Source organism: Bombina bombina, chromosome 5 (assembly GCF_027579735.1).
Source record: "Bombina bombina isolate aBomBom1 chromosome 5, aBomBom1.pri, whole genome shotgun sequence".
Lineage (NCBI taxonomy): Eukaryota > Metazoa > Chordata > Amphibia > Anura > Bombinatoridae > Bombina > Bombina bombina.
The window spans coordinates 513,836,804-513,863,205 of NC_069503.1; the positions used below are offsets into that span (position 1 = coordinate 513,836,804).

Here is a 26,402-nt window from a genome sequence, read left to right on the forward strand (position 1 = left end):
CGTAAGACTTCTAGTCTATTTGTTATCTTTTCCGGTTCTAGAAAAGGCCAGAAAGCTTCTGCCATTTCTTTGGCATCTTGGTTGAAATCTTTAATTCATCTTGCCTATGTTGAGTCGGGTAAAACTCAGCCTCAAAGGATTACAGCTCATTCTACTAGGTCAGTTTCTACTTCCTGGGCGTTTAGGAATGAAGCTTCGATTGATCAGATTTGCAAAGCAGCAACTTGGTCCTCTTTGCATACTTTTACTAAATTCTACCATTTTGATGTATTTTCTTCTTCTGAAGCAGTTTTTGGTAGAAAAGTACTTCAGGCAGCGGTTTCAGTTTGAATCTTCTGCTTATGTTTTTCATTAAACTTTATTTTGGGTGTGGATTATTTTCAGCAGGAATTGGCTGTCTTTATTTTATCCCTCCCTCTCTAGTGACTCTTGTGTGGAAAGATCCACATCTTGGGTAATCATTATCCCATACGTCACTAGCTCATGGACTCTTGCTAATTACATGAAAGAAAACATAATTTATGTAAGAACTTACCTGATAAATTCATTTCTTTCATATTAGCAAGAGTCCATGAGGCCCGCCCTTTTTTTGTGGTGGTTATGATTTTTGTATAAAGCACAATTATTCCAATTCCTTATTTTATATGCTTTTGCACTTTTTTATCACCCCACTTCTTGGCTATTCGTTAAACTGAATTGTGGGTGTGGTGAGGGGTGTATTTATAGGCATTTTGAGGTTTGGGAAACTTTGCCCCTCCTGGTAGGAATGTATATCCCATACGTCACTAGCTCATGGACTCTTGCTAATATGAAAGAAATGAATTTATCAGGTAAGTTCTTACATAAATTATGTTTTTTTGGCTTTCCTGTCCCTTTAAGCATTTTTAATTGTTGTGCGACATAGATAGGAAGGAAATTTTAAAGGGACATGAAAGACAAAATTACATTTTAATGGTTGAGATAGAGCCTGCAGTTTTAGTGGTTGGCTCAGGAGCAGCAATGCACTACTGGGAGCTAGCTGGTGAATGGTGGCTACACATATATGCCTCCTTTTTTTGGCTAACCAGATATGTTTAGCTAAGTCCCAGAAGTGTATTGCTACTCTGGAGCTTACATATGGGTACATTTATTAAGCTGCACTCACAGCTTTTGTGGCGCATGAGCGAGCCTGCAGCCACAAATGTAAGAAGCAGCTTCTTTTGCCTCTCCGCCATCAGGGTGATTGACATGCTCTGCTCTTGTGCAGTTGGTTGCGCAAGCACTGTACAAGAAAGCTCTTGTGTAGTGTTCAATTTCGCCAAGCGACGCAGCATTGTAAGTGGCAATAGCAGGTGGTGAGATTCACTACTTGCAAACATGTCCTCATGCAATTATGATACATTTTGCCATTTAACTAATTTAACCCTTTTGCTGGGGTTAAACACAATTTATATGCAAATAATAGTGCAATAAAAAAATGTTCTCACAAACTAACACATTACAACATTTTTTTTATTATTTTTTTCACTTTTATTTTATGTTCCTTTAACAATGAAACACATTTAAACTTTGGGTAAGAGCTCTGGAGGTTATAATTAAAATAGTGAACTATAAGATAATAATAATAACTAGTATTTATATAGCGCCTTTCTCCCAGTGGGACTCAAAACGCTTTTTCAGCGCTCGCTCTCGGAATTAACCAAATTGGCAGCTGAATAGTAATAGTTATTATTACCCAATTTAATGGTACTCATTTTATCGACCTCGAAAGGATGAAGGGCTGAGTCGGCCCTGCCGGGATTTGAACCTGTGACCTTGGATCTTTCAAACAGGCTTTTTTGTAGTCAGGGCATTTACCAACTGAGCTACCTCACCGGGGTGCGAGTGAGGATTGTTTTATTTCTAATTCTTTTGCTGGTGGTAAGCAGGATGCTGAAAGTTTACATTAGATTTGTACCAAGGTCAGCAATGAAGAACTATATTAATAACTAACACATGTATAAGCTCTTTCTTATTCAGCAAATATGAATTTATGCTCCAGGGCTGATCAATATAATATATCATTCATGTGTATATTATAATTGTGTACACAGTGCCTTAAATGTAATGTGTATCAACATATTTTCGGATGTTACATATGTTAAACATGTGACGTGTTTAACACATACAGATCTTAAAGGGACACTGAACCCACATTTTTTCTTTTGTGATTCAGATAGAGCATGCAATTTTGAGCAACTTTCTAATTTTCTCCTGTTATCACATTTTCTTCATTCTCTTTGTATCTTTATTTGAAAAGCAAGAATGTAAGTTTAGATGCCGGCCCATTTTTGTTGAACAACCTGGGTTGTTCTTGCTGATTGGTGGATAAATTCACCCACCAATAAACAAGTGCTGTCCATGGTACTGAACCAAAAATTGGCTGGCTCCTTAGCTTAGGTGCCTTCTTTTTCAAATAAAGATAGCAAGAGAATGAAGAAAATTTGATAATAGGAGTAAATTAGAAAGTTGCTTAAAATTGCATGCTCTATCTGAATCACAAAAGAAAACATTTGGGTTCAGTGTTCCTTTAAATAATATGTTCACCTTTTACTATTATTACTATTGTTATAACTCTTTCTTTTTTTTCTTTTTCTTTTTTTAGAGCCTGGCATAACTAAAACAGTAAGTTTTTCTGTGTACCAGAAGGGTAAATGTCCTCCAGCCGACCTTGAAGGAAGTGCAGTGGTTTCATTCAGCACACCAACAGGTACGTAATATATCCTATAAGAAATCCACAAATATGTCACCTCATATTGCTAGCAGATATGTCCTTTTATTCCAAGACCTTCTACAAGAACTATAGAGGCCTTTGCAAACTTTTTCCTCAAGGACAGTTGTGTGAATGCTGATTTTAATGCAGAATTTATTAAATATCTATGCTCTTGTTTATCTAATAAATATTTCAGGACCAAATTTTAAAAGTAGGTTTGCTGTATTTAGGTTCTTAAATGTAATAAATAGATAATGTACTTTTTTTCATCATAAAATATATTTATTTTTTAAGACATGGTGCGTCCACGACTTGTTAATTACTGTTGGGAATATCACTCCTGGCCAGCAGGAGGAGGCAAAGAGCACCACAGCAAAGCTGTTAAAGGGACAATATACACTCATTTTCATATAACTCGACACTATATAAGTAGACACTACTATTAATAATAAGATGCACAGATACTGATATAAAAATCCAGTATAAAACTGTTTAAGCAATAAGAGTAAGCTGGAGTAGGTAGCTGACGGTATTCTCATAAAACTTTGGGGCTTGGTTAGGAGTCTGAAAATCAGAGCAATGTTATTTAAAAATAAGCAAAACTATACATTTAAAAATAAACAAAAAACTTTATGCGCTATATAAATAGATCATCTACAAAACATTTATGCAAAGAAAAAATAAGTGTATAATGTCCCTTTAAGTATCATTTCCCTTCCCACAATCCCCAGTTATTCTCTTCGCCTTCAGTGCAAGGAGGAGGTACAGTTTAGGTGTCTGTTTAAGAATTCTTCTGTCAATATATTTTTTATTTTGGAAGCCTGAACAGGTTTGCTCTGATCTTCCCTGACAAGCTGGGTTTAGCTGTTCTCCATGTTAGTCCCTTCAGTAGGGCTGTGGTAGCTTTCAAGCAGTTAGAAACTTGGGGGTTGGGGCTCACTGCGTTTTCCTGACAAGATTGCTGCCCTCAAACAGAATGCAAGAGTAGGCTTACTATGTTCCTTCTTCTATCCATAGGTCTCTGTGAGGAGTGGCTTCCTCTCATGCCAGGTGAGCTGTCCTCCTGTCGGACAGTCAAGGGTGCAAGTAAGTGCCATTTTATTTCTTAACGTAGTCCTTGGCACTAAAGCTGTTAGACTGCACCTTATATGGGGCTATGTTATTCCTGGAAGTCAGGATATATTAGACAGGATGCAGTGCACTGTGTGGCGGTAGTAGGATGTCTGAGTCTTTGGAGAGACAGTGTGTGACATTTTAGAGTGTGTTAACATTATTGGTGGCTCAGTTGGTTTGACTGCTTATTCGTGCAGCCGTTAACTTTTGGGGGCTTTTTTGTGCCGTGGCACTTGCGGAGCCAGCTGTGACGTCACGAGGGTCGGAGCTCCCTTTGCCTTATTGCAGAGATTTAACGGCTTTGGTGGCCCTTTCCCTCACTCAGGGGCTGATCCGTTGTTCTGCCACTTTGTGCCGTGTCAGAGAGGAACAGGTAGGCAACTCAGCTTAGCACTGAGGTGTAGAGGGTGCCAGAGAGGTTCTTTTGAGTTTTAAAGATTTTTTCTGTGGGGATTGAAAAATTGCCAATAACGGATTACGGATCTGTTATACTGCTTTTACCACTAATATTTTGAGCAATATCAGTTAAAGGGACAGTAACAAGATTAAAATTTTTTTTTTTTTCTTCTAAAGTTGTGATATTTATTTGCAAGATGGACATAGAGTCTATGCCTGCTATTGAGTGCAAAATTTGTTTGACTTTCCAAGTTGAACCCCCTTTGCCTTTTTGTAGTTCTTGTATAGAAAGAACTGTGATGTACAAATACAAACTGTTTGTTTCTGAGCCACCGAAATTGCTGCCCAGGTATCAGCAGTATCTGAGCCGCTAGCTGCCATCCCCATGCTGCAGGAGAAACGTAAGAGGAAAATTAGAGAATCAGATAGTAAGGTATCAGATCCTATATAGGCTAACCAATTTGCTCTTTCCCATAAGTCAGAAGGTGAGGATACTTCGGTAGCCTCTGAGGTTGACATTTCTTTCTTCTGATGCTGAAGTGTTTTCCTTCAGATTTAAGCTTGAACACCTGCATGTTTTATTAAAGGAGGTTTTGGCTACTTTGGACGACTCTGATTCTCCTGTCATTGTCAACCCTAAGAAATCTAGCAAATTAAATAGATACTTCGATGTTCCCTCCCCAGGGGAGGTGTTTCCAGTGCCAGACCGTGCTACTGAGATTATTTCCCGGCAATGGGAGAGACCAGGAATTCCCTTTTCTCCCTCTCCAGTCTTTAGGAAGATGTTCCCGATTGCTGAACCCATCAAGGAGTTGTGGGAAACGGTCCCCAAGGTGGAAGGGGCGATTTCTACACTGGCCAAGAGGACTACTATTCCTATTGAGAATAGTTGCTCTTCCAAGGACCCAATATATAAGAAGCTGGAGGCTTTCTTAAAGAAGATGTATATTCACCAGGGTTTACAATGGCAGCCGGCGGTGTGTATTGCTACAGTAACAAGTGTGGCAGTCTACTGGTTTGATGCTCTGTCAGAGTCCCTCCAAGCTGAGACTCCATTGGAGAAGATATAGGACAGGATAAAGGCTCTCAGGTTAGTCAATTCATTTATCACTGATGCCTCTTTGCAGGTTATTAAATTGGGAGCCAAGATATCAGGCTTTGCAATTTTAGCACATAGGGCGCTATTGCTGAAATCTTGGTCAGCTGATGTTTCTTCCAAATCTAAGCTTTTGGCGATTCCCTGCAAGGAAAAGACCTTGTTTGGGCCATGGTTGGCAGAAATGATTTCCGATATCACAGGTTGTAAGGGATCCTTTATGCCTCAAGACAAGAAGAACGAATCAAAAGGACGTCAGAGTAATTTTCGTTCCTTTCGTACCTTCAGGGGTAAGTCTTCCCCCTCCTCTACCAAGCAGGAGCAGTCAAAGCCAGCATGGAAGCCCAGTCAGTCTTGGAACAAGGGGAAGCAATCTAAGAAATCTGCAACTGAATCTAAGTCAGCATGAAGGGTCTGCCCCCGATCCGTGATCAGATCAGGTGGGGGGCAGACTCTCTCAATTCTCTCAAGCTTGGGAACGAGATGTCTCAGACCCGTTCAAGACCTTTCCTCTCAGAGGCAGATTTCATCTCTCAAGATTATCTGTAGACCAGATAAAAAGAGAGGCGTTCTTGAAATGTGTACAGGATCTTTCCCTCTTGAGAGTGATAGTTCCAGTCCCAATTCAGGAACAAGGTCTCGGGTTCTACTCCAACCTGTTTGTGGTGCCCAAAAAAGAGGGAACTTTCAGGCCTATTCTAGATTTAAAGTTTCTCAACAAATTTCTCAGAGTGACGTTCTTCAAGATTGAGACTATCCGTTCCATTTTTCCTCTGGTTCAAGAAGGTCAATTCATGACAACCATAGACCTGAAGGATGCGTACCTACATGTTCTCATTCACAGGGATCATCACAAGTTTCTGAGATTAGCCTATCTGGACAAACACTTTCAATTTGTAGCACTTCCATTCGGCCTCGCCACAGGTCCTGGGAGCTCTGTTGGTAGTAATTCAGTCCTGGGGAATTGCTGTGGCTCCTTATCTGGATGACATTCTGGTTCAGGCGCCATCTTTTCAACTAGCAGAATCTCATACAGAGATATTGTTGTCTTTTCTTCGTTCCCACAAATGGAAGGTGAATTTGGAAAAGAGTTCTCTTGTTCTGGCTACAAGAGTGGTCTTCTTAGGGACCATTATAGATTCCCTTTCATTGAAAATATTTCTGACGGAGGTCAGAAGAGCCAAGATTCTTTCCCCTTGCCTGTCTCTATAGTCGGCTATACGGCCATCAGTGGCCCAATGTATGGAGGTAATTGGTTTGATGGTGGCTTCCATGGACATAGTTCCCTTTGCTCGATTCCATTTGAGAGCCCTACAGCTATGCATGCTCGGTCAATTGAATGGGGATTATCTCAGAGGATAGTTCTGGATCAATCAACAAGAGACTCTCTGCCGTGGTGGCTGTCTCAAGAGCATCTGTCCCAGGGGACATGCTTTCGGAGACCCTCATGAGTAATTGTGACCACGGACGCCAGCCTCATGGGTTGGAGAGCAGTCTGGGACTCGAAGGCGCAGAGACTTTGGTCTCAGGAGGAATCCGCTCTCCCCTTAAATTTATTGGAATTGAGAGCGATCTTCAATGCTTTGATGGCTTGGCCTCAACTGGCTTTATAGAAAAAGCAGAAATACTCCAGCTGGTGCAAAGTCCACGACCTTTATTGTGCAAAGTGGGATACAAAACAGCAACGTTTCGGGCACACAAACAGCCCTTTTCTCTTGTTAAGTGAATCCAGTCCACGGATCATCCATTACTTGTGGGATATTCTCCTTCCCAACAGGAAGTTGCAAGAGGATCACCCACAGCAGAGCTGCTTTATAGCTCCTCCCCTCACTGCCATATCCAGTCATTCTCTTGCAACTCTCAACTAAGATGGAGGTCGTAAGAGGACTGTGGTGTTTTATACTTAGTTTATTTCTTCAATCAAAAGTTTGTTATTTTTAAATGGTACCGGAGTGTACTGTTTATCTCAGGCAGTATTTAGAAGAAGAATCTGCCTGCGTTTTCTATGATCTTAGCAGAAGTAACTAAGATCCTTTGCTGTTCTCACATATTCTGAGGAGTGAGGTAACTTCAGAGGGGGAATAGCGTGCAGGTTTTCCTGCAATAAGGTATGTGCAGTTAAAATATTTTTCTAGGGATGGAATTTGCTAGTAAATGCTGCTGATACTGAAGTAATGTAAGTAAAGCCTTAAATGCAGTGATAGCGACTGGTATCAGGCTTATTAATATAGATACATGCTCTTATAAAAGTGTATTTTAAAACGTTTCCTGGCATGTTTAATCGTTTGTTACATATGTTTGGTGATAAAACTAATTGGGGCCTAGTTTTTTTCCACATGGCTGGCTTGAATTTTGCCTAGAAACAGTTCCCTGAAGCTTCCCACTGTTGTAATATGAGTGGGAGGGGCCTATTTTGGCGTTTTTTTGCACAGCAAAAATTACAGACACAGACATCCAGCTTCTTCCTGCATGATCCAGGACTTTTCTGAAGGGCTCAAAAGGCTTCAAAAGTCGTATTGAGGGAGGTAAAAAGCCACAGTAGAGCTGTGGCAGTTGTTGTGACTGTTTAAAAAACGTTTTAGTCATTTGTTATTCCGTTTTTGGTATTAAGGGGTTAATCATCCATTTGCAAGTGGGTGCAATGCTCTGCTAACTTATTACATACACTGTAAAAATTTCGTTAGTGTAACTGCATTTTTTCACTGTTATTTCAAAATCTGGGAAAATTTGTGTTTCTTAAAGGCGCAGTAACATTTTTTATATTGCTTGTAAAGTGTTTTCCAAGCTTGCTAGTCTCATTGCTAGTCTGTTTAAACATGTCTGACACAGAGGAACCTCCTTGTTCATTATGTTTGAAAGCCATGGTGGAGCCCCATAGGAGAATGTGTACTAAATGTATTGTTTCACCTTAAACAGTAAAGATCAGTCTTTATCTATAAAAGAATTATCACCAGAGGGTTCTGTCAAGGGGGAAGTTATGCCGACTTACTCTCCCCACGTGTCAGACCCTTCGCCTCCCGCTCAGGGGACGCACGCTAATATGGCGCCAATTACATCAGGGATGCCCATAGCGATTACCTTGCAGGACATGGCTGCAATCATGAATAATACCCTGTCAGAGGTATTATCTAGATTGCCTGAATTAAGAGGCAAGCGCGATAGCTCTGGGGTTAGGAGAGATACAGAGCGCGCAAATGCTGTTAGAGCCATGTCTGATACTGCGTCACAGTATGCAGAACATGAGGACGGAGAGCTTCAGTCTGTGGGTGACATCTCTGACTCGGGGAAACCTGATTCAGAGATTTCTAATTTTAAATTTAAGCAATGGATAAAAAATTGGAGGGTTACCTTAAGAAAATGTTTATTCAATAAGGTTTTATTTTACAGCCCCTTGCATGCATTGCGCCTGTCACTGCTGCGGCGGCATTCTGGTTTGAGGCCCTGGAAGAGGCCATCCAGACAGCTCCATTGAATGAAATTATTGACAAGCTTAGAACGTTTAAGCTAGCTAACTCATTTGTTTCTGATGCCATTGTTCATTTGACTAAACTAACGGCTAAGAATTCCGGATTCGCTATCCAGGCACGTAGGGCGCTATGGCTTAAATCCTGGTCAGCGGACGTGACTTCAAAGTCTAAATTGCTCAACATTCCTTTCAAGGGGCAGACCTTATTTGGGCCTGGCTTGAAGGAAATTATTGCTGACATTACTGGAGGCAAGGGTCATACCCTTCCTCAGGACAGGGCCAAATCAAAGGCCAAACAGTCTAATTTTCGTGCCTTTCGAAATTTCAAGGCAGGAGCAGCATCAACTTCCTCCGCTTCAAAACAAGAGGGAACTGTTGCTCATTCCAGACAGGCCTGGAAACCTAACCAGTCCTGGAACAAGGGCAAGCAGGCCAGGAAGCCTGCTGCTGCCCCCAAGACAGCATGAAGGGAACGGCCCCCTATCCGGAAACGGATCTAGTGGGGGGCAGACTTTCTCTCTTCGCCCAGGCGTGGGCAAGAGATGTTCAGGATCCCTGGGCGTTGGAGTTCATATCTCAGGAATATCTTCTGGACTTCAAAGCTTCTCCTCCACAAGGGAGATTTCATCTTTCAAGATTATCATCAAACCAGATAAAGAAAGAGGCATTCCTAAGCTGTGTGCAAGACCTCCTAGTAATGGGAGTGATCCATCCAGTTCCGCGGACGGAACAAGGACAGGGATTTTATTCAAATCTGTTTGTGGTTCCCAAGAAAGAGGGAACCTATAGACCAATCTTGGATCTAAAGATCTTAAACAAATTCCTCAGAGTTCCATCATTCAAAATGGAAACTATTGGGACCATCCTACCCATGATCCAAGAGGGTCAGTACATGACCACAGTGGACTTAAAGGATGCCTACCTTCACATACCGATTCACAAAGATCATCATCGGTTCCTAAGGTTTGCCTTTCTAGACAGGCATTACCAATTTGTAGCTCTTCCCTTCGGGTTGGCCACTGCCCCGAGAATTTTTACATAGGTTCTGGGCTCACTTCTGGCGGTTCTAAGACCGCGAGGCATAGCGGTGGCTCCGTATCTAGACGACATCCTGATACAGGCGTCAAGCTTTCAAATTGCCAAGTCTCATACAGAGATAGTTCTGGCATTTCTGAGGTCGCATGGGTGGAAAGTGAACGTGGAAAAGAGTTCTCTATCACCACTCACAAGAGTCTCCTTCCTAGGGACTCTTATATATTCTGTAGAGATGAAAATTTACCTGACGGAGTCCAGGTTATCAAAACTTCTAAATTCTTGCCGTGTCCTTCATTCCATTCCACGCCCGTCAGTGGCTCATTGCATGGAAGTAATCGGCTTAATGGTAGCGCAATGGACATAGTGCCATTTGCGCGCCTGCATCTCAGACCGCTGCAGTTATGCATGCTCAGTCAGTGGAATGGGGATTACTCAGATTTGTCCCCTCTACTAAATCTGGATCGAGAGACCAGAGATTCTCTTCTCTGGTGGCTTTCTCGGGTCCATCTGTCCAAGGGTATGACCTTTCGCAGGCCAGATTGGACGATTGTAACAACAGATGCCAGCCTTCTAGGTTGGGGCGCAGTCTGGAACTCCCTGAAGGCTCAGGGATTGTGGACTCAGGAGGAGAAACTCCTCCCAATAAATATTCTGGAGTTAAGAGCAATATCCAATGCTCTTCTAGCTTGGCCTCAGTTAGCAACACTGAGGTTCATCAGATTTCAGTCGGACAACATCACGACTGTGGCTTACATCAACCATCAAGGGGGAACTAGGAGTTCCCTAGCGATGTTAGAAGTCTCAAAGATAATTCGCTGGGCAGAGTCTCACTCTTGCCACCTGTCAGCGATCCACATCCCAGGCGTAGAGAACTGGGAGGCGGATTTTCTAAGTCGTCCGACTTTTCATCCGGGGGAGTGGGAACTCCATCCGGAGGTGTTTGCTCAACTGGTCCATCGTTGGGGCAAACCAGAACTGAATCTCATGGCGTCTCGCCAGAACGCCAAGCTTCCTTGTTATGAATCCAGGTCCAGGGACCCGGGAGCAACGCTGATAGATGCTCTAGCAGCTCCTTGGTTCTTCAACCTGGCCTATGTGTTTCCACCGTTTCCTCTGCTCCCTCGACTGATTGCCAAAATCAAACAGGAGAGAGCATCAGTAAATCTGATAGCGCCTGCGTGGCCATGCAGGACCTGGTATGCAGACCTAGTGGACATGTCATCTCTTCCACCATGGACTCTGCCTCTGAGGCAGGACCTTCTAATACAAGGTCCTTTCAATCATCCAAATCTACTTTCTCTGAGACTGACTGCATGGAGATTGAACGCTTGATTCTATCAAGGCGTGGCTTCTCCGAGTCAGTCATTGATACCTTAATACAGGCTCGGAAGCCTGTCACCAGGAAAATCTACCATAAGATATGGCGTAAATATCTTTATTGGAGTGAATCCAAGAGTTACTCATGGAGTAAGGTTAGGATTCCTGGGATATTGTCCTTTCTCCAAGAGGGTTTGGACAAAGGCTTATCAGCTAGTTCTTTAAAAGGACAGATCACTGCTCTGTCTATTCTTTTGCACAAGTGTCTGGCAGAAGTTCCAGATGTTCAGGCATTTTGTCAGGCTTTGGTTAGGATTAAGCCTGTGTTTAAAACTGTTGCTCCCCCGTGGAGCTTAAACTTGGTTCTTAAAGTTCTTCAGGGAGTTCCGTTTGAACCCCTTCATTCCATTGATATTAAACTTTTATCCTGGAAAGTTCTGTTTTTGATGGCAATTTCCTCGGCTCGAAGAGTCTCTGAGTTATCTGCCTTACATTGTGATTCTCCTTATCTGATTTTTCATTCAGACAAGGTAGTTCTGCGTACCAAACCTGGGTTTTTACCTAAGGTGGTTTCTAACAGGAATATCAATCAAGAGATTGTTGTTCCATCATTGTGTCCTAATCCTTCTTCAAAGAAGGAACGTCTTTTGCATAATCTGGATGTAGTCCGTGCCTTGAAGTTTTACTTACAGGCTACTAAAGATTTTCGTCAAACATCTGCCCTGTTTGTCATTTACTCTGGACAGAGGAGAGGTCAAAAAGCTTCGGCAACCTCTCTCTCCTGTTGGCTTCGGAGCATAATACGCTTAGCCTATGAGACTGCTGGACAGCAGCCCCCTGAAAGGATTACAGCTCATTCTACTAGAGCTGTGGCTTCCTCCTGGGCCTTTAAAAATGAGGCCTCTGTTGAACAGATTTGCAAGGCTACGACTTGGTCTTCGCTTCACACCTTTTCAAAATTTTACAAATTTGACACTTTTGCTTCTTCGGAGGCTGTTTTTGGGAGAAAGGTTCTACAGGCAGTGGTTCCTTCAGTTTAAGTTCCTGCCTTGTCCCTCCCATCATCCGTGTACTTTAGTTTTGGTATTGGTATCCCACAAGTAATGGATGATCCGTGGACTGGATACACTTAACAAGAGAAAACATAATTTATGCTTACCTGATAAATTTATTTCTCTTGTAGTGTATCCAGTCCACAGCCCGCCCTGTCCTTTTAAGGCAGGTCTAAATTTTAATTAAACTACAGTCACCACTGCACCCTATGGTTTCTCCTTTCTCGTCTTGTTTCGGTCGAATGACTTGATATGGCAGTGAGGGGAGGAGCTATATAGCAGCTCTGCTGTGGGTGATCCTCTTGCAACTTCCTGTTGGGAAGGAGAATATCCCACAAGTAATGGATGATCCGTGGACTGGATACACTACAAGAGAAATAAATTTATCAGGTAAGCATAAATTATGTTTTTCAAGCTCAACTGGCTTTAGCCCTGTTTATCAGGTTCCAGTCGGACAACATAACCTCAGTGGCTTACGTCAACCACCAGGGGGGGACTCAGAGTTCCTTAGCCATGAAGGAGGTGGCACGAATCATTCAGTGGGCGGAGGCTCACAATTGCTGTCTATCTGCCATCCACATCCCAGGAGTGGACAATTGGGAAGCGGATTTCCTGAGCAGACAGACTTTCCATCCCAGGGAGTGGGAACTCCATCCGGAAGTGTTCTCCAGGTAAACAACCAAATGCGGGTTACCGGAATTGGATCTGATGGCGTCTCGTCAGAATGCCAAGCTCCCAAAGTATGGTTCAAGGTCGAGAGATCCTCAGGCCTTTCTGATAGATACTCTGGCAGTTACTTGGAACTTCAGGTTGGCATATCTTTTTTCCTCCGTTTGCTCTCCTTCCAAGAGTCATTGCTCGGATCAATCAGGCAAGAGCGTCAGTGATTCTAATAGCTCCTGCGTGGCCTCACAGGAACTGGTATGCTGATCTAATAGAAATGTCGTCTCTACCTCCGTGGAGACTTCCTCTGAGGAAGGACCTTCTACTTCAGGGGCCCTTTCTTCATCCAAATCTTGTTTCTCTGAAGCTGACTGCCTGGATATTGAAAGCTTGATTTTAGCTAAGCGTGGTTTTTCCGAGTTGGTCATTGAAACCATGATTCAGGCTTGTAGACCTGTCACTAGAAAGATTTACCATAAGATATGGCGTAAATATCTTTATTTGTGTGAGTCTAACACAATCCCAATAATTTTGTCTTTTCTCCAGGAAGGCCTAGAGAAGGGTTTGTCTGTCAATACTCTGAAGGGTCAGATCTCTGCTCTATCTATTTGCTACACAAGCGTCTGGCGGACGTGCCAGATGTGCAATCCTTTTGTCAGGCCTTGGTCAGAATCAGGCCTTCATTTAAATCTGTTGCTCCACCTTGGAGCCTTAACCTTGTTCTTAAAGTTCTGCAACAGGCTCAGTTTGAGCCGATGCATTCCATAGATAATAAGTTACTATCTTGGAAGGTTTTGTTTCTGACTGCTTTCTCTTCTGCTCGGATGGTTTCTGAACTCTCAGCTTTGCAGTGTGAATCTCCTTATCTCATATTTCATGCAGATAAGGCAGTTCTTCATACCAAGTTTGGTTTTCTTCCTAAAGTTGTTTTGGACAGAAATATTAATCAGGAAATTGTTGTTTCTTCTCTTTGTCCTAATCCTTCTTCTCATAAGGAACGTTTGTTATACAACCTTGACGTTGTGCGGGATCTTAAATTGAATTTGCAGACAACTAAGGATTTTCGCCAGTCTTCTTCATTGTTTGTGTGTTTTTCTGGGAAATGCAAGGGTCAGAAAGCTAATGCCACTTCTCTTTCTCTTTAATTGAGAAGTGTTATTCGTTTGGCATATGAGGCTGCTGGACAGCAGCCTCCTGAGAGAATCACAGCTCACTCCACTAGGGCTGTTTTCTTCTTCTTGGGCCTTCAAGAATGAGTCTTCTGTCGAACAGATTTGCAAGGCTGCAACTTGGTCCTCTTTGCATACCTTTTCCAAATTTTATAAATTTGATACTTTTGCCTCGGCTGAGGCTTCTTTTGGGAGAAAGGTTCTTCAAGCGGTGGTGCCTTCTGTTTAGGTTACCTGTCCTGTCCCTCCCTAATCTTCTGTGTCCTCTAGCTTGTGTATTGATTCCCAACAGTAATTAATGATTCCGTGGACTCACTGTTTTTTAAGAAAGAAAACAAAATTTATGCTTATCTAAACCTCAGGCACTTCAACACCTTGTGTTATTTCCTTTCTCTCCTTTTCCTTCGGTCGAATGATTGGGGATTGTGGGAAGGGAAGTGATACTTAATATCTTTGCTGCAGTGCTCTTTGCCTCCTCCTGCTGACCAGGAGTGATTTTCCCAACACTAATTGATGATTCCATGGACACATCGTGTCTAGAAATAAATAAATTTATCAGGTAAGCATAAATTTAGTTTTTTTCTTGTCATTTATTCTGGTTACTTTATAACAAACAAACAAAAAAATCTCTCTCTACTATTAAACCTATTTTTAAAAGAGCATAAATACATACAATATGTATTTTCTGTTGGAATGCAGGTGGGTATATTGCTTAAATATTTTTGACAAGAAAACAAAAAATGTGAACAGGAAATTTGGGAAACAGAAAAGTAAACCAACACATTGAAATATACAGCCATTATGCTTTATGATGTGGGATAAATATACACTTTTTTATACAATATATTTATGTCTGTAAAAATTACCGTTTTATTATTTTGATTCTAAAATTGAAAAAACTGTGTGAAACATTGGTTATTTTATTACTTTTCTTCTTAAAAGGGAAGAGTCCACAGCTGCATTTATTACTTCTGGGGAAAAAAGAACCTGGCCACCAGGAGGAGGCAAAGACACCCCAGCCAAAGACTTAAATACCTCCCCCACTTTCCTCATCCCCTAGTTATTCTTTCGTCACAGGTGGTTGGCAGAGAAGTGTCATAAGTTCGAGATAGTCTCTTATGGATGGTAGTACTCTTCACAATGGGACTGGAGTTTTAAATAATCCTGTCAGCCTCTCAGTGAGAGCATGGATGAAAGTTAGAGTCCGGAAATGCAGGCAGAGTTTCCCTGTGAACCCATCCTGACTCATATTAACAGCTCCTTGGTAATCAGCGTTGACGAGTTTCGATGCCTACCTTTCTTCACTCAAGTCCATGTCAGAAGCGAGGCTACTATCTGTCACACTTGAAGGGCCGTGTTCCTGTGTAGATTCTGGTAAGATAGTTTCATTTTATTTTGATATGTGAATGTGATGTTAACAAAACAAAGTAGCGTCCCAGTGGGACTCCTTTTATCTTAATAAGGAATCATGGGTTAATATCTCCTGAGGGGGTTATTGAACAGGGGGGACTTTTAATCATGCTTGTTATATGGTTCTATCTGGAAATGTGTAGCTATCCTTAGGCTCACAGCCTTTACGGAACATAACGGCCTTGTTTTACTGACGCAATCTTTGAGATTGCGCGCACTTTTCGTGACTGCCACGGTGCACCTCGTGACTGGTGCGGTTATGTTGTTTTTCACTTCCATATATGAATATGAAATGGCCCTGGTAATCGATGCCCATCAGTTATGTTCTGATTGCCATTCTATAACACTCTCTTCTCCCAAAGCAGGGAGCTTAGAGTGCGTTGAGCTATCCACCTCCGAGGTTTCCATGACCTGTAAACCGAGTTCCCCAGTCCATTTCCCGGCTACGCAAGCAGGTGTCCCTATGGCCTTGACTCCGGAGGGTGGCATGATTCCGCATGGCCATTCCTATGCCGCTTAATCATTTATATCTCCCAAGTGAAGTATTTCTAAGATACAGTCCATGTTCCGTTAACCAGGGCCCGTCGACCGTGGGATCAAGCGATTCGGTTCAGCCTTCTGGGGAAGCGTTGGCCCCTGAGGTTTCAGGGGCTCCTATCTCGGGGCCAGGGTCTTTAGTTGATCAGGCGAGAGATGATTTTGCCTTCCGTTATAGGCTGACTCGCCTTCGTGTTCTTTTAAGACATGTTTTGGCAATGTTGGAGGATCCCTGTCCTAGCGGGCCGAGGGATGCAAGGACTTAGAAGCTTGATGGCAAAATGAATATGACGTTTGGGGATGAAGCCAATCTCCTTAACATCGCCATTCTTCTTTTTCTTTATGTTTTTCGGTTCCAGTTCTGAGCTTGAGTGAATGGGACTTTTAATTGTCTAGTCCTGTTGTCGTTCTCATTCACCTTGGGTGTTCACCCGATGGGTGCTGCCTTCATTTTATTTTTTGATCCGGATGGATGTGTTTAATTTGTTTTTTCTTAAGCTCATGACTGTTAGATGTTTCGTATTTATGAACGTTTTTCTCCCGAACCGACATTTGTGACTTAGGTCGCGTGGGCACTTCCTTGGAAGTTGTGCACTTATTGAATGAAAGAATTATGTTTTTCTAGTTCATTTTTCGATCCTTCGGGACGAATATTCTTGGACCTTGGGCAGTTCTAGAGTGTCCTTATACCAGGCAGGTACTGGTCAGATACTTTTTCGTCTGTTACCAGGGTTCATGTCACCCTCGTGGTGCTGATTAATCCTGCTGGATTTTGAATGTCACTTGGCCTATTCTATGGACTCCGGGCTTGGATCCTACTGAAGTATGAGGCCTGTTGTTTCAATACAACCATTCCGAACGGAGGGTTATGAGTGCCAATCTAGGTTGGTTGTTCGGGCTTCTCGAGTGGGATACGGATCTGTTTTTGCAGACGTCATCATGGTTCACAGGTCCCCGGGGATTCAGAACTGTTATTCCATTCTTTGGAAGTTGGGAGATGTGTGTGACCTATGTGGTCTGGTGTGCCGAGTGATTAATGGTTTGCATTTTCACTCAAGGTTCTTCTGGACCCTAACTCTTTAGCCTATTAAGCATTTTATTGCGGTTGCGGATTTCCTTCCTTCCCGCCTTGGGTGGATCATATGGTCTGGATGCGCGGGCATGTTCTTTCTCTGCTCAGAGTATTTAAGCCTTTGGCTGGGGTGTCTTTGCCTCCTCCTGGTGGCCAGGTTCTTATTTTTCAAAAGTAATGAATGCAGCTGTGGACTCTTCCCTTCAGAAGAAAAATAAATGATCAAGTGAGCATAATTTATGTTTTTTCCCCCATAAAATTACAAAGAAGGCTTCAAATATGATAATTAATTATTATATATAAAATATTTGAAAACATACTATAATAATACAAATTGATATGAAATAAAGATAAACGTTAATATGTCTTTATATGTTTAATTCAAAATGTAAAGGAAGAGTGCAAGTTTTTTTTATTATTAAAAGTTTATTCTTATGGTAACAGGACTTTTAACCGTGGTTTCTCCATCTTTAATTTTCCAAATTTCATATTAAAATCTCTGTTTAAATGGATTACTTTTATAAATAATTACTTTAACGCCAGGTTCCATGTTTAAAAAATAAATGAAAATATGAAGTATTTTTATTATTGTAACTTAGGCTTCCAAATCGTTTTTTGTTCCAACATGGAATATTCTGGACACGTCTGTCTAAATGTTAAGGTGCTTTAAAACAATCTTCTGGTTTTATTGTCTGAGAAACATCTTACACTTAAGTCCACACAGCTGTCCGCCAAAGTAAGCGAGAAGAAGCTTTCTGGAAAAATTATTGGCTCCTATTTTCCATAGTATTCCAAAAAGCTAACCATGCTACCCCTCCTCCAAAATAAACAGCACTAATATTTTCAACCACTTATGACTGCTAAGAAAACATTGAAATGGACAACTTGATTAGGCTCCTGAGATATGGAATGGTGAAAAACAAATTTGACCATTTTGTTTTGGCACCACAGATCACCCTTACCCGGCTTTAAGGGAAAGAAATCATTAGTCAGAAGTGTTTTAACAAAGAGCCCTCAGTGTGCCTTTTAAACATGAACATACCGTGCTTGCAAATGTTTAATGCATTTGGGCTATTCATTAAAGCCAACGTCAGATGTTTAAAAAAAAAAAAAAAAAAAAGAATTAGTTTTCAAACCCCTAAAAAATGTGTATTTCTGTTAATGTATTTCAAGAAACGTTTGCAGCAGTTTGCTTAAAGTTATTGAGCCAATTACAATGGAACAAATATTAATGATTAAAATGCTACTAAAGGACAGAAAATGCTCACAACCCCTGCAGCAATATTTCCCCTATGTGTGTGTCTGACAGATACACACTGGCTCTGTGCAGGTTCATATTGCTGTATGCATGCCAATTAGTATAGCTATATACTGTAGGTGTGTGCAAGCTGGCCTCACATTTTACTAATAACAATTATATAAAGACAAGGGACAGTAAAGTCAAAATTAAACTTTTCTTGATTCAGATAGATCAGGCAATTTTTAACAACTTTCCAATGTACTTCTTTTATCAAATTAGCTTTGTGCCCTTGGTACACTTTGTTGAAGAGTAAACCTCAAGAGCAGCAGTGCACTGCTACTACTGAGCACACACCAGGCAAGCTAATGAAAGAAGACATACAAGTGCAACCACCAATCATCAGCTAGCTTTCAATAGAGTATTGGTGCTCCTGAACCCAGAGACAGAACTTTTTTTTCACTTTCTGCGATGAGATTTTTTTAGTGAAAATTTTTCCACAGGTCATTTTTAAATAAAATAAAATTGTAAATTTGTCAGTTACACTAAAGCACCAGATCAATTGCAATGTGTTGGTTAACTGGAGAATAAAGCAATAGTTAAAGTTGTATAATCTAGTGCAGTAGTTGAAAATTGCATTGCAAATTAGCTGCAGACATAAAAAGTAATTGTAAAATGTCTCTTGAATTAATTTGTTTCCTTTTCTCTTAGTCTAACATAGAAATGTAGTAATAAAAAAGGTGCATTGCTAATACGAACATCTTACATTCAGAGGAAAACAGCTTTGCAGACTGTGAAAAGCTAGGGAACGAGCTTGCAAAAATCTCAGAGCCAGACAACAATCAATGCACTGCTGCTTTGCAGCACTACTGCATATTTGACTGTTGTCTTCAAACAGTACTTTGTTCTGGATGCACTGTGTTAAGGAAAACTTATACAATGTAGCCAGAGAACAGTTCTGTTTAAAAATAACAGCCTAATGTGGAGCAGCACTGAAAAGTTAAAGTGCTAACATGCTGCATGTTCTTTCTGCCTAATCTAACGCCCCCTAAATGAACCCAAATTACAGTAAATTACAATTAAAATAAAAAATCCTAACATTAAATTACAAAAAATAAAAAAACTCTAAAATTACAGAAAAAAATAAACATAAATCAGTTATTTTTCAAGCCCATTAAATCCCTAATCTTAAAAATAAAAAAAAAAAATAAATAAAAAAAATCTTAAAACTAAGCCCCAAATAGCTACTCACCTATTTCTCATGCTCCTGCTACTAGACCAGAGCAGGAGCGAGCTACATTCAGTTTAATGGCGTGACCGGGCACGCTGTGACTAGACAGTGTTGCTGTGAGGCGCTGAGGAAATACCAGACCCGCTCAGTAGAGCAAGGAGCGGCTTTCTGGAAAAATAAACTTTTAAATAAAAATTCTCTGCAATACTTTAATATATAAATCTGCCACTAAGGTAATGTTATATAATTCTGCACTAGTCTATGTGCAGAATTATATAGCATTAGTTTGTAAATTTACTGCCCCTTTAAAGCTGTAATGTATACTGTAATTGTAAAATGTTATACTGTAGTTTATATGTTTGTTATAGTACATTCATTTACAGATAGATACTAGTTATTAGCTGTACAGTATTTAAGTATTTTATGATTAAATAATGTTTTTTTCTGAGATCTTTTTTTTTTTTATCCTATATGGCACTGCTCTAAATAAACCAAAAACAAATTGATGGGGTGAATTGTGACATTATTTTCTTAAAAAATAAAGTAAATTTAGAGAAAAAAAAACGAGTATTTTGACCACTTTTGATTAATTTTACATCCTTTCTTGACAAGCTGTAAACCATTCAACATTTCTGTAGGATATCCATATATAAAATCACCCTATATTTTAAAATTGGACCTTTTTATGTATAGGACTGTTAGATAGTGTGTAGTTGAATAGAGACCTTTTTTTGTGCCAGCATAGACAGGAAGACATTTCTGACACACTTTAATTTTCAGCAATTACAGCTTATCATGTTACCAAATCAACATTTTAGTCTCCTTGTGAATCTTTATTAGTGCTGTGACAGAGATTTTTGTCAAGCTTTGATTGCTGATGAAGTAATATAATATTTTTTTATTTTTACTTACGTTTATTATTGTAATAAGAAAGTATCTTGTATCACATAACTCCCCTAATATGTGTATATATGAGTGTCACCAAGATTTTCTTGTTGTTGACAAACTACATGAGTGCTAAGCTAAAATGTCTGTCACAATATCTATGTCACTGGATATTGGAAGGATTGAAGGCATGTTTTCTACTGATCGGTGCCTGTGTGCACAATATAAAAACTTACACATTCATGGAAAATAATCCCAAGTGACTTATCATGGAAATTATAATGGCTTGTGGCAGCTATTATATTATTTGATCAAACATAAAATAGCGTCCATTTACCTTTTCCATGTTTAATAAATAAATAATGGTAGCCTAAAAACATTGACATTTGAACCCCAATCTTATGCACATTGGTGAACATAGTAAAAGTCACAATTTATATGTCTGCGTTATTATTATCTCAGCCTTTTTAAATGTTCTCTATTTTCAAAGCTGTGGAATTGTAGCACTCAACACTTTGTCAATGTTGCCGCAGAGTTTAAATTGGATATCAGTGCCCCCTTGATCATATGTTTTAAAAAACTAAGTAATGCATTGGCAATGGATGTATTCAGGGAAAACAAAAAAATAAATAAATAGAATAACAATGATTTCTTCCTAATCATTATATTATCTATATAATATATTATCAAATATTATTAACTCAGAAGGACAAATTAAAGATCACACACAGTCAACCGGAGACACATACAGACACACACATACATAACCCGCATACACAAACACGCACACATACATAAACACACATATTTATACACAAACATGCATATGCACACACATAACTCACGTTCACAGACACACAAACATATACACAACCATGCATAAATACATACAGACACACACATAAACCACAAACACTCGCACACACTCACACACACATGTATACACACAAACATGCATGCATACACACATAACTCGCATACGTTCACAGACAAACCACATACATACACAAACACACATATATACTGTACATAACCCACATAAATACCCACACAAACAAATGTACAAACATGCACACACACTTAACTATATATTACTTTTCAAGCTGAATAGAGATCAAGAGCATCAAGTTTTGTACAGTTGATACTGAAAAATGTGTTTTTCTTAACAATGACTAATGATAAAGCACATGCTGTCAAGGAAATTTGCACTAAATTTAGGTACACAGATTCTTAATTCTGCCTCTTATCTATAGCCGCTGTGCTTTTAGTCATAATGAGAGAACATATTACTGAGTGGGTGCAGGATTAAGATTCTTGTACCAAAATCAAGTCTGACAAGAAGGTTGGCAACCTGAGAGAACAAATAATTTTTGAATTGAGCTGAGCTGAACAATACTCACCGGGACGTCAGCTCTGCATATGAATCACTGCCGCACCAGCCAGTTAACAAGCCCCTCCCTTCCATTTCCATGTACATGTGAGACTGATCTAATTGGTTGGAAGACCAACTGTAGAGAGCATAACTGGCCAGTGTGGGGAGCGCTAATTAGAGGGGACAGCTGTTACTCAGTATTGTGGCGCCCTCCTAATTTTTATGTGTAGTGATCCATTATAGAGACAGCCCTTAATACAGTAGCCAACTATGGGGGACCGATTCCGAAACAATTCGGGTCACCATTTTGACATTCTGGTGTCCCCAATTGTCCCTCGAAAATTTGGGACATAGGCTCAAAATCCAGGACTGTCCTACGAAAATCTGGGATGTTTGGTCACCTTAATAAAATACAAAGCGTAAATGTAACAAAACCGTCATGTCATGCACTGCTATATTGTACTGGGCCTGCCTCTACTTCACATACAGAAATGCAGGGAACTCCCCGTAAAGAAAGGTAAAATTTACCTTTCAAGGATCTTATGAGGGATTGCGCAGTGCTAGAGGATTATTTTAGATTGTCTTATCTGAGCGGAAAGCTTTAGATTATTGGACCCTTCAAGAGAAAAAAATTTCATTTTAGTACCTCTGTAACACCACCCACTGGGAGCGTGATTTCATCTAAACCTTATTGTTTACATAGTTTTTCTATAACCATTACTAAAGTATTTTTCAGTATGGGTGGCAATATGAAAGACAACTATTACAAATTAAAAAAATAATGGTAAAGAAACTATATGCAAACAATTTAATACACTCTATGGATCATTAGCGGTACAATTAACGTGAGGGGGGAAAAAATACAGTAAACTGTCTCTTTAAATATAAAGTGTAAGATTCCCAATAGGTAAATAACTTGAGGTGTCTAGTGTCTGCAGATTTATACTTTTGTTTAGCAGTTTTGGATTCAGTGACCCCTATTAAACTTACAGTCCAAGCATAGCAAATTTTGCTAACTTTTAGCATTAAACCAATAATTTAATCCTTGTCGTATTTATCTTATATTTGCTATAAAGTACTTGGAAACCTAGGTGTATAAGGTATTACTAAAACCAAGACAACATCATTTTGAGGCATTTTTCTTTAGCTCCACTAGTGTAGACATTATTGTAAAAAAAATGTATTTTCTTTTCACGTTTACACTATTTTATTATTTATACTAATTTCCTATTTATTTTATGTACCCATTTAGGGTATCACAAGAAAGACAGCTTTTCTGTTAAAAAATGTGTATAATATGTAATGGTTCACATAACAGGAGAACAGATATATATGGTGAAACCAATACAGAGCAAAATTGCCTCAGTCATCAACACACGGAAACTGGGAAAAACATCCGTCCATAAGAAGTTAAATTACATGAATAGTTGATTTGAGTTTTAAAAGTGAATGTAAATACATTATAAGTATATAATTATGGGGCATTTGATGTCCCTCTAATGTAGTAGTTTACTGTGCAATAATATTAAGTTACTGTATATTGATGTACTGTTGGGGTTCTACAAAGATATTGCTGGGCCCTAATCCATATTAAAGAGGCATTAAAAGGACATTATACACTCATTTCTCTTGTTAAGTGTATCCAGTCCACGGATCATCCATTACTTGTGGGATATTCTCCTTCCCAACAGGAAGTTGCAAGAGGATCACCCACAGCAGAGCTGCTATATAGATCCTCCCCTCACTGCGATATCCAGTCATTCTCTTGCAACTCTCAACTAAGATGGAGGTCGTAAGAGGACTGTGGTGTTTTATACTTAGTTTATTTCTTCAATCAAAAGTTTGTTATTTTTAAATGGTACCGGAGTGTACTGTTTATCTCAGGCAGTATTTAGAAGAAGAATCTGCCTGCGTTTTCTATGATCTTAGCAGAAGTAACTAAGATCCTTTGCTGTTCTCACATATTCTGAGGAGTGAGGTAACTTCAGAGGGGGAATAGCGTGCAGGTTTTCCTGCAATAAGGTATGTGCAGTTAAAATATTTTTCTAGGGATGGAATTTGCTAGAAAATGCTGCTGATACCGAAGTAATGTAAGTAAAGCCTTAAATGCAGTGATAGCGACTGGTATCAGGCTTATTAATAGAGATACATACTCTTATAAAAGTGTATTTTAAAACGTTTGCTGGCATGTTTAATAGTTTTTTACATATGTTTGGTGATAAAACTTATTGGGGCCTAGTTTTTTCCACATGGCTGGCTTGAATTTTGCCTAGAAACAGTTCCCTGAGGCTTCCCACTGTTGTAATATGAGTGGGAGGGGCCTATTTTGGCGTTTTTTTGCACAGCAAAAATTACAGACACAGACATCCAGCTTCTTCCTGCATGATCCAGGACTTCTCTGGAGGGCTCAAAAGGCTTCAAAAGTCGTATTGAGGGAGGTAAAAAGCCACAGTAGAGCTGTGGCAGTTGTTGTGACTGTTTAAAAAACGTTTTTGTCATTTGTTATTCCGTTTTTGGTATTAAGGGGTTAATCATCCATTTGCAAGTGGGTGCAATGCTCTGCTAACTTATTACATACACTGTAAAAATTTTGTTAGTGTAACTGCATTTTTTCACTGTTATTTCAAAATTTGGTAAAATTTGTGTTTCTTAAAGGCGCAGTAACGTTTTTTATATTGCTTGTAAACTTGTTTTAAAGTGTTTTCCAAGCTTGCTAGTCTCATTGCTAGTCTGTTTAAACATGTCTGACACAGAGGAACCTATTTGTTCATTATGTTTGAAAGCCATGGTGGAGCCCCATAGGAGAATGTGTACTAAATGTATTGATTTCACCTTAAACAGTAAAGATCAGTCTTAATCTATAAAAGAATTATCACCAGAGGGTTCTGTCGAGGGGGAAGTTATGCCGACTAACTCTCCCCACGTGTCAGACCCTTCGCCTCCCGCTCAGGGGACGCACGCTAATATGGCGCCAATTACATCAGGGATGCCCATAGCGATTACCTTGCAGGACATGGCTGCAATCATGAATAATACCCTGTCAGAGGTATTATCTAGATTGCCTGAATTAAGAGGCAAGCGCGATAGCTCTGGGGTTAGGAGAGATACAGAGCGCGCAAATGCTGTTAGAGCCATGTCTGATACTGCGTCACAGTATGCAGAACATGAGGACGGAGAGCTTCAGTCTGTGGGTGACATCTCTGACTCGGGGAAACCTGATTCAGAGATTTCTAATTTTAAATTTAAGCTTGAGAACCTCTGTGTATTGCTTGGGGAGGTATTAGCTGCTCTGAATGACTGTAACACAGTTGCAATTCCAGAGAAATTGTGTAGGCTGGATAGATACTATGCAGTGCCGGTGTGTACTGACGTTTTTCCTATACCTAAAAGGCTTACAGAAATTATTAGCAAGGAGTGGGATAGACCCGGTGTGCCCTTTTCCCCACCTCCTATATTTAGAAAAATGTTTCCAATAGACGCCACTACACGGGACTTATGGCAGACGGTCCCTAAGGTGGAGGGAGCAGTTTCTACTTTAGCAAAGCGTACCACTATCCCGGTTGAGGACAGTTGTGCTTTTTCAGATCCAATGGATAAAAAATTGGAGGGTTACCTTAAGAAAATGTTTATTCAACAAGGTTTTATTTTACAGCCCCTTGCATGCATTGCGCCTGTCACTGCTGCGGCGGCATTCTGGTTTGAGGCCCTGGAAGAGGCCATCCAGACAGCTCCATTGAATGAAATTATTGACAAGCTTAGAACGCTTAAGCTAGCTAACTCATTTGTTTCTGATGCCATTGTTCATTTGACTAAACTAACGGCTAAGAATTCCGGATTCGCCATCCAGGCGCGTAGGGCGCTATGGCTTAAATCCTGGTCAGCTGATGTGACTTCAAAGTCTAAATTACTCAACATTCCTTTCAAGGGGCAGACCTTATTCGGGCCTGGCTTGAGGGAAATTATTGCTGACATTACTGGAGGCAAGGGTCATAACCTTCCTCAGGACAGGGCCAGTGGCTCAGTGCATGGAAGTAATCGGCTTAATGGTAACGGCAATGGACATAGTGCCATTTGCGCGCCTGCATCTCAGACCGCTGCAATTATGCATGCTAAGTCAGTGGAATGGGGATTACTCAGATTTGTCCCCTCTACTAAATCTGGATCAAGAGACCAGAAATTTTCTTCTCTGGTGGCTTTCTCGGGTCCATCTGTCCAAGGGTATGACCTTTCGCAGGCCAGATTGGACGATTGTAACAACAGATGCCAGCCTTCTAGGTTGGGGCGCAGTCTGGAACTCCCTGAAGGCTCAGGGATCGTGGACTCAGGAGGAGAAACTCCTCCCAATTAATATTCTGGAGTTAAGAGCAATATTTAATGCTCTTCTAGCTTGGCCTCAGCAACACTGAGGTTCATCAGATTTCAGTTGGACAACATCACGACTGTGGCTTATATCAACCGTCAAGGGGGAACCAGGAGTTCCCTAGCGATGTTAGAAGTCTCAAAGATAATTCGCTGGGCAGAGTCTCACTCTTGCCACCTGTCAGCGATCCACATCCCAGGCGTAGAGAACTAGGAGGCGGATTTTCTAAGTCGTCAGACTTTTCATCCGGGGGAGTGGGA

At 40.5% G+C, this 26,402-nt stretch overlaps 1 protein-coding gene across 1 annotated transcript in view; it reads left to right on the top strand.

Annotated features, from left to right (window-relative positions):
• Positions 1-26,402, top strand: part of BBS9 (Bardet-Biedl syndrome 9) — a 1,102,055-nt gene that overhangs the window by 508,058 nt on the left and 567,595 nt on the right. Inside the window, exon 14 of the mRNA XM_053714434.1 lies at positions 2,624-2,728. Within this exon, the coding sequence (XP_053570409.1) occupies positions 2,624-2,728 (105 nt within the window). The remainder of the gene's footprint in view (positions 1-2,623; positions 2,729-26,402) is intronic.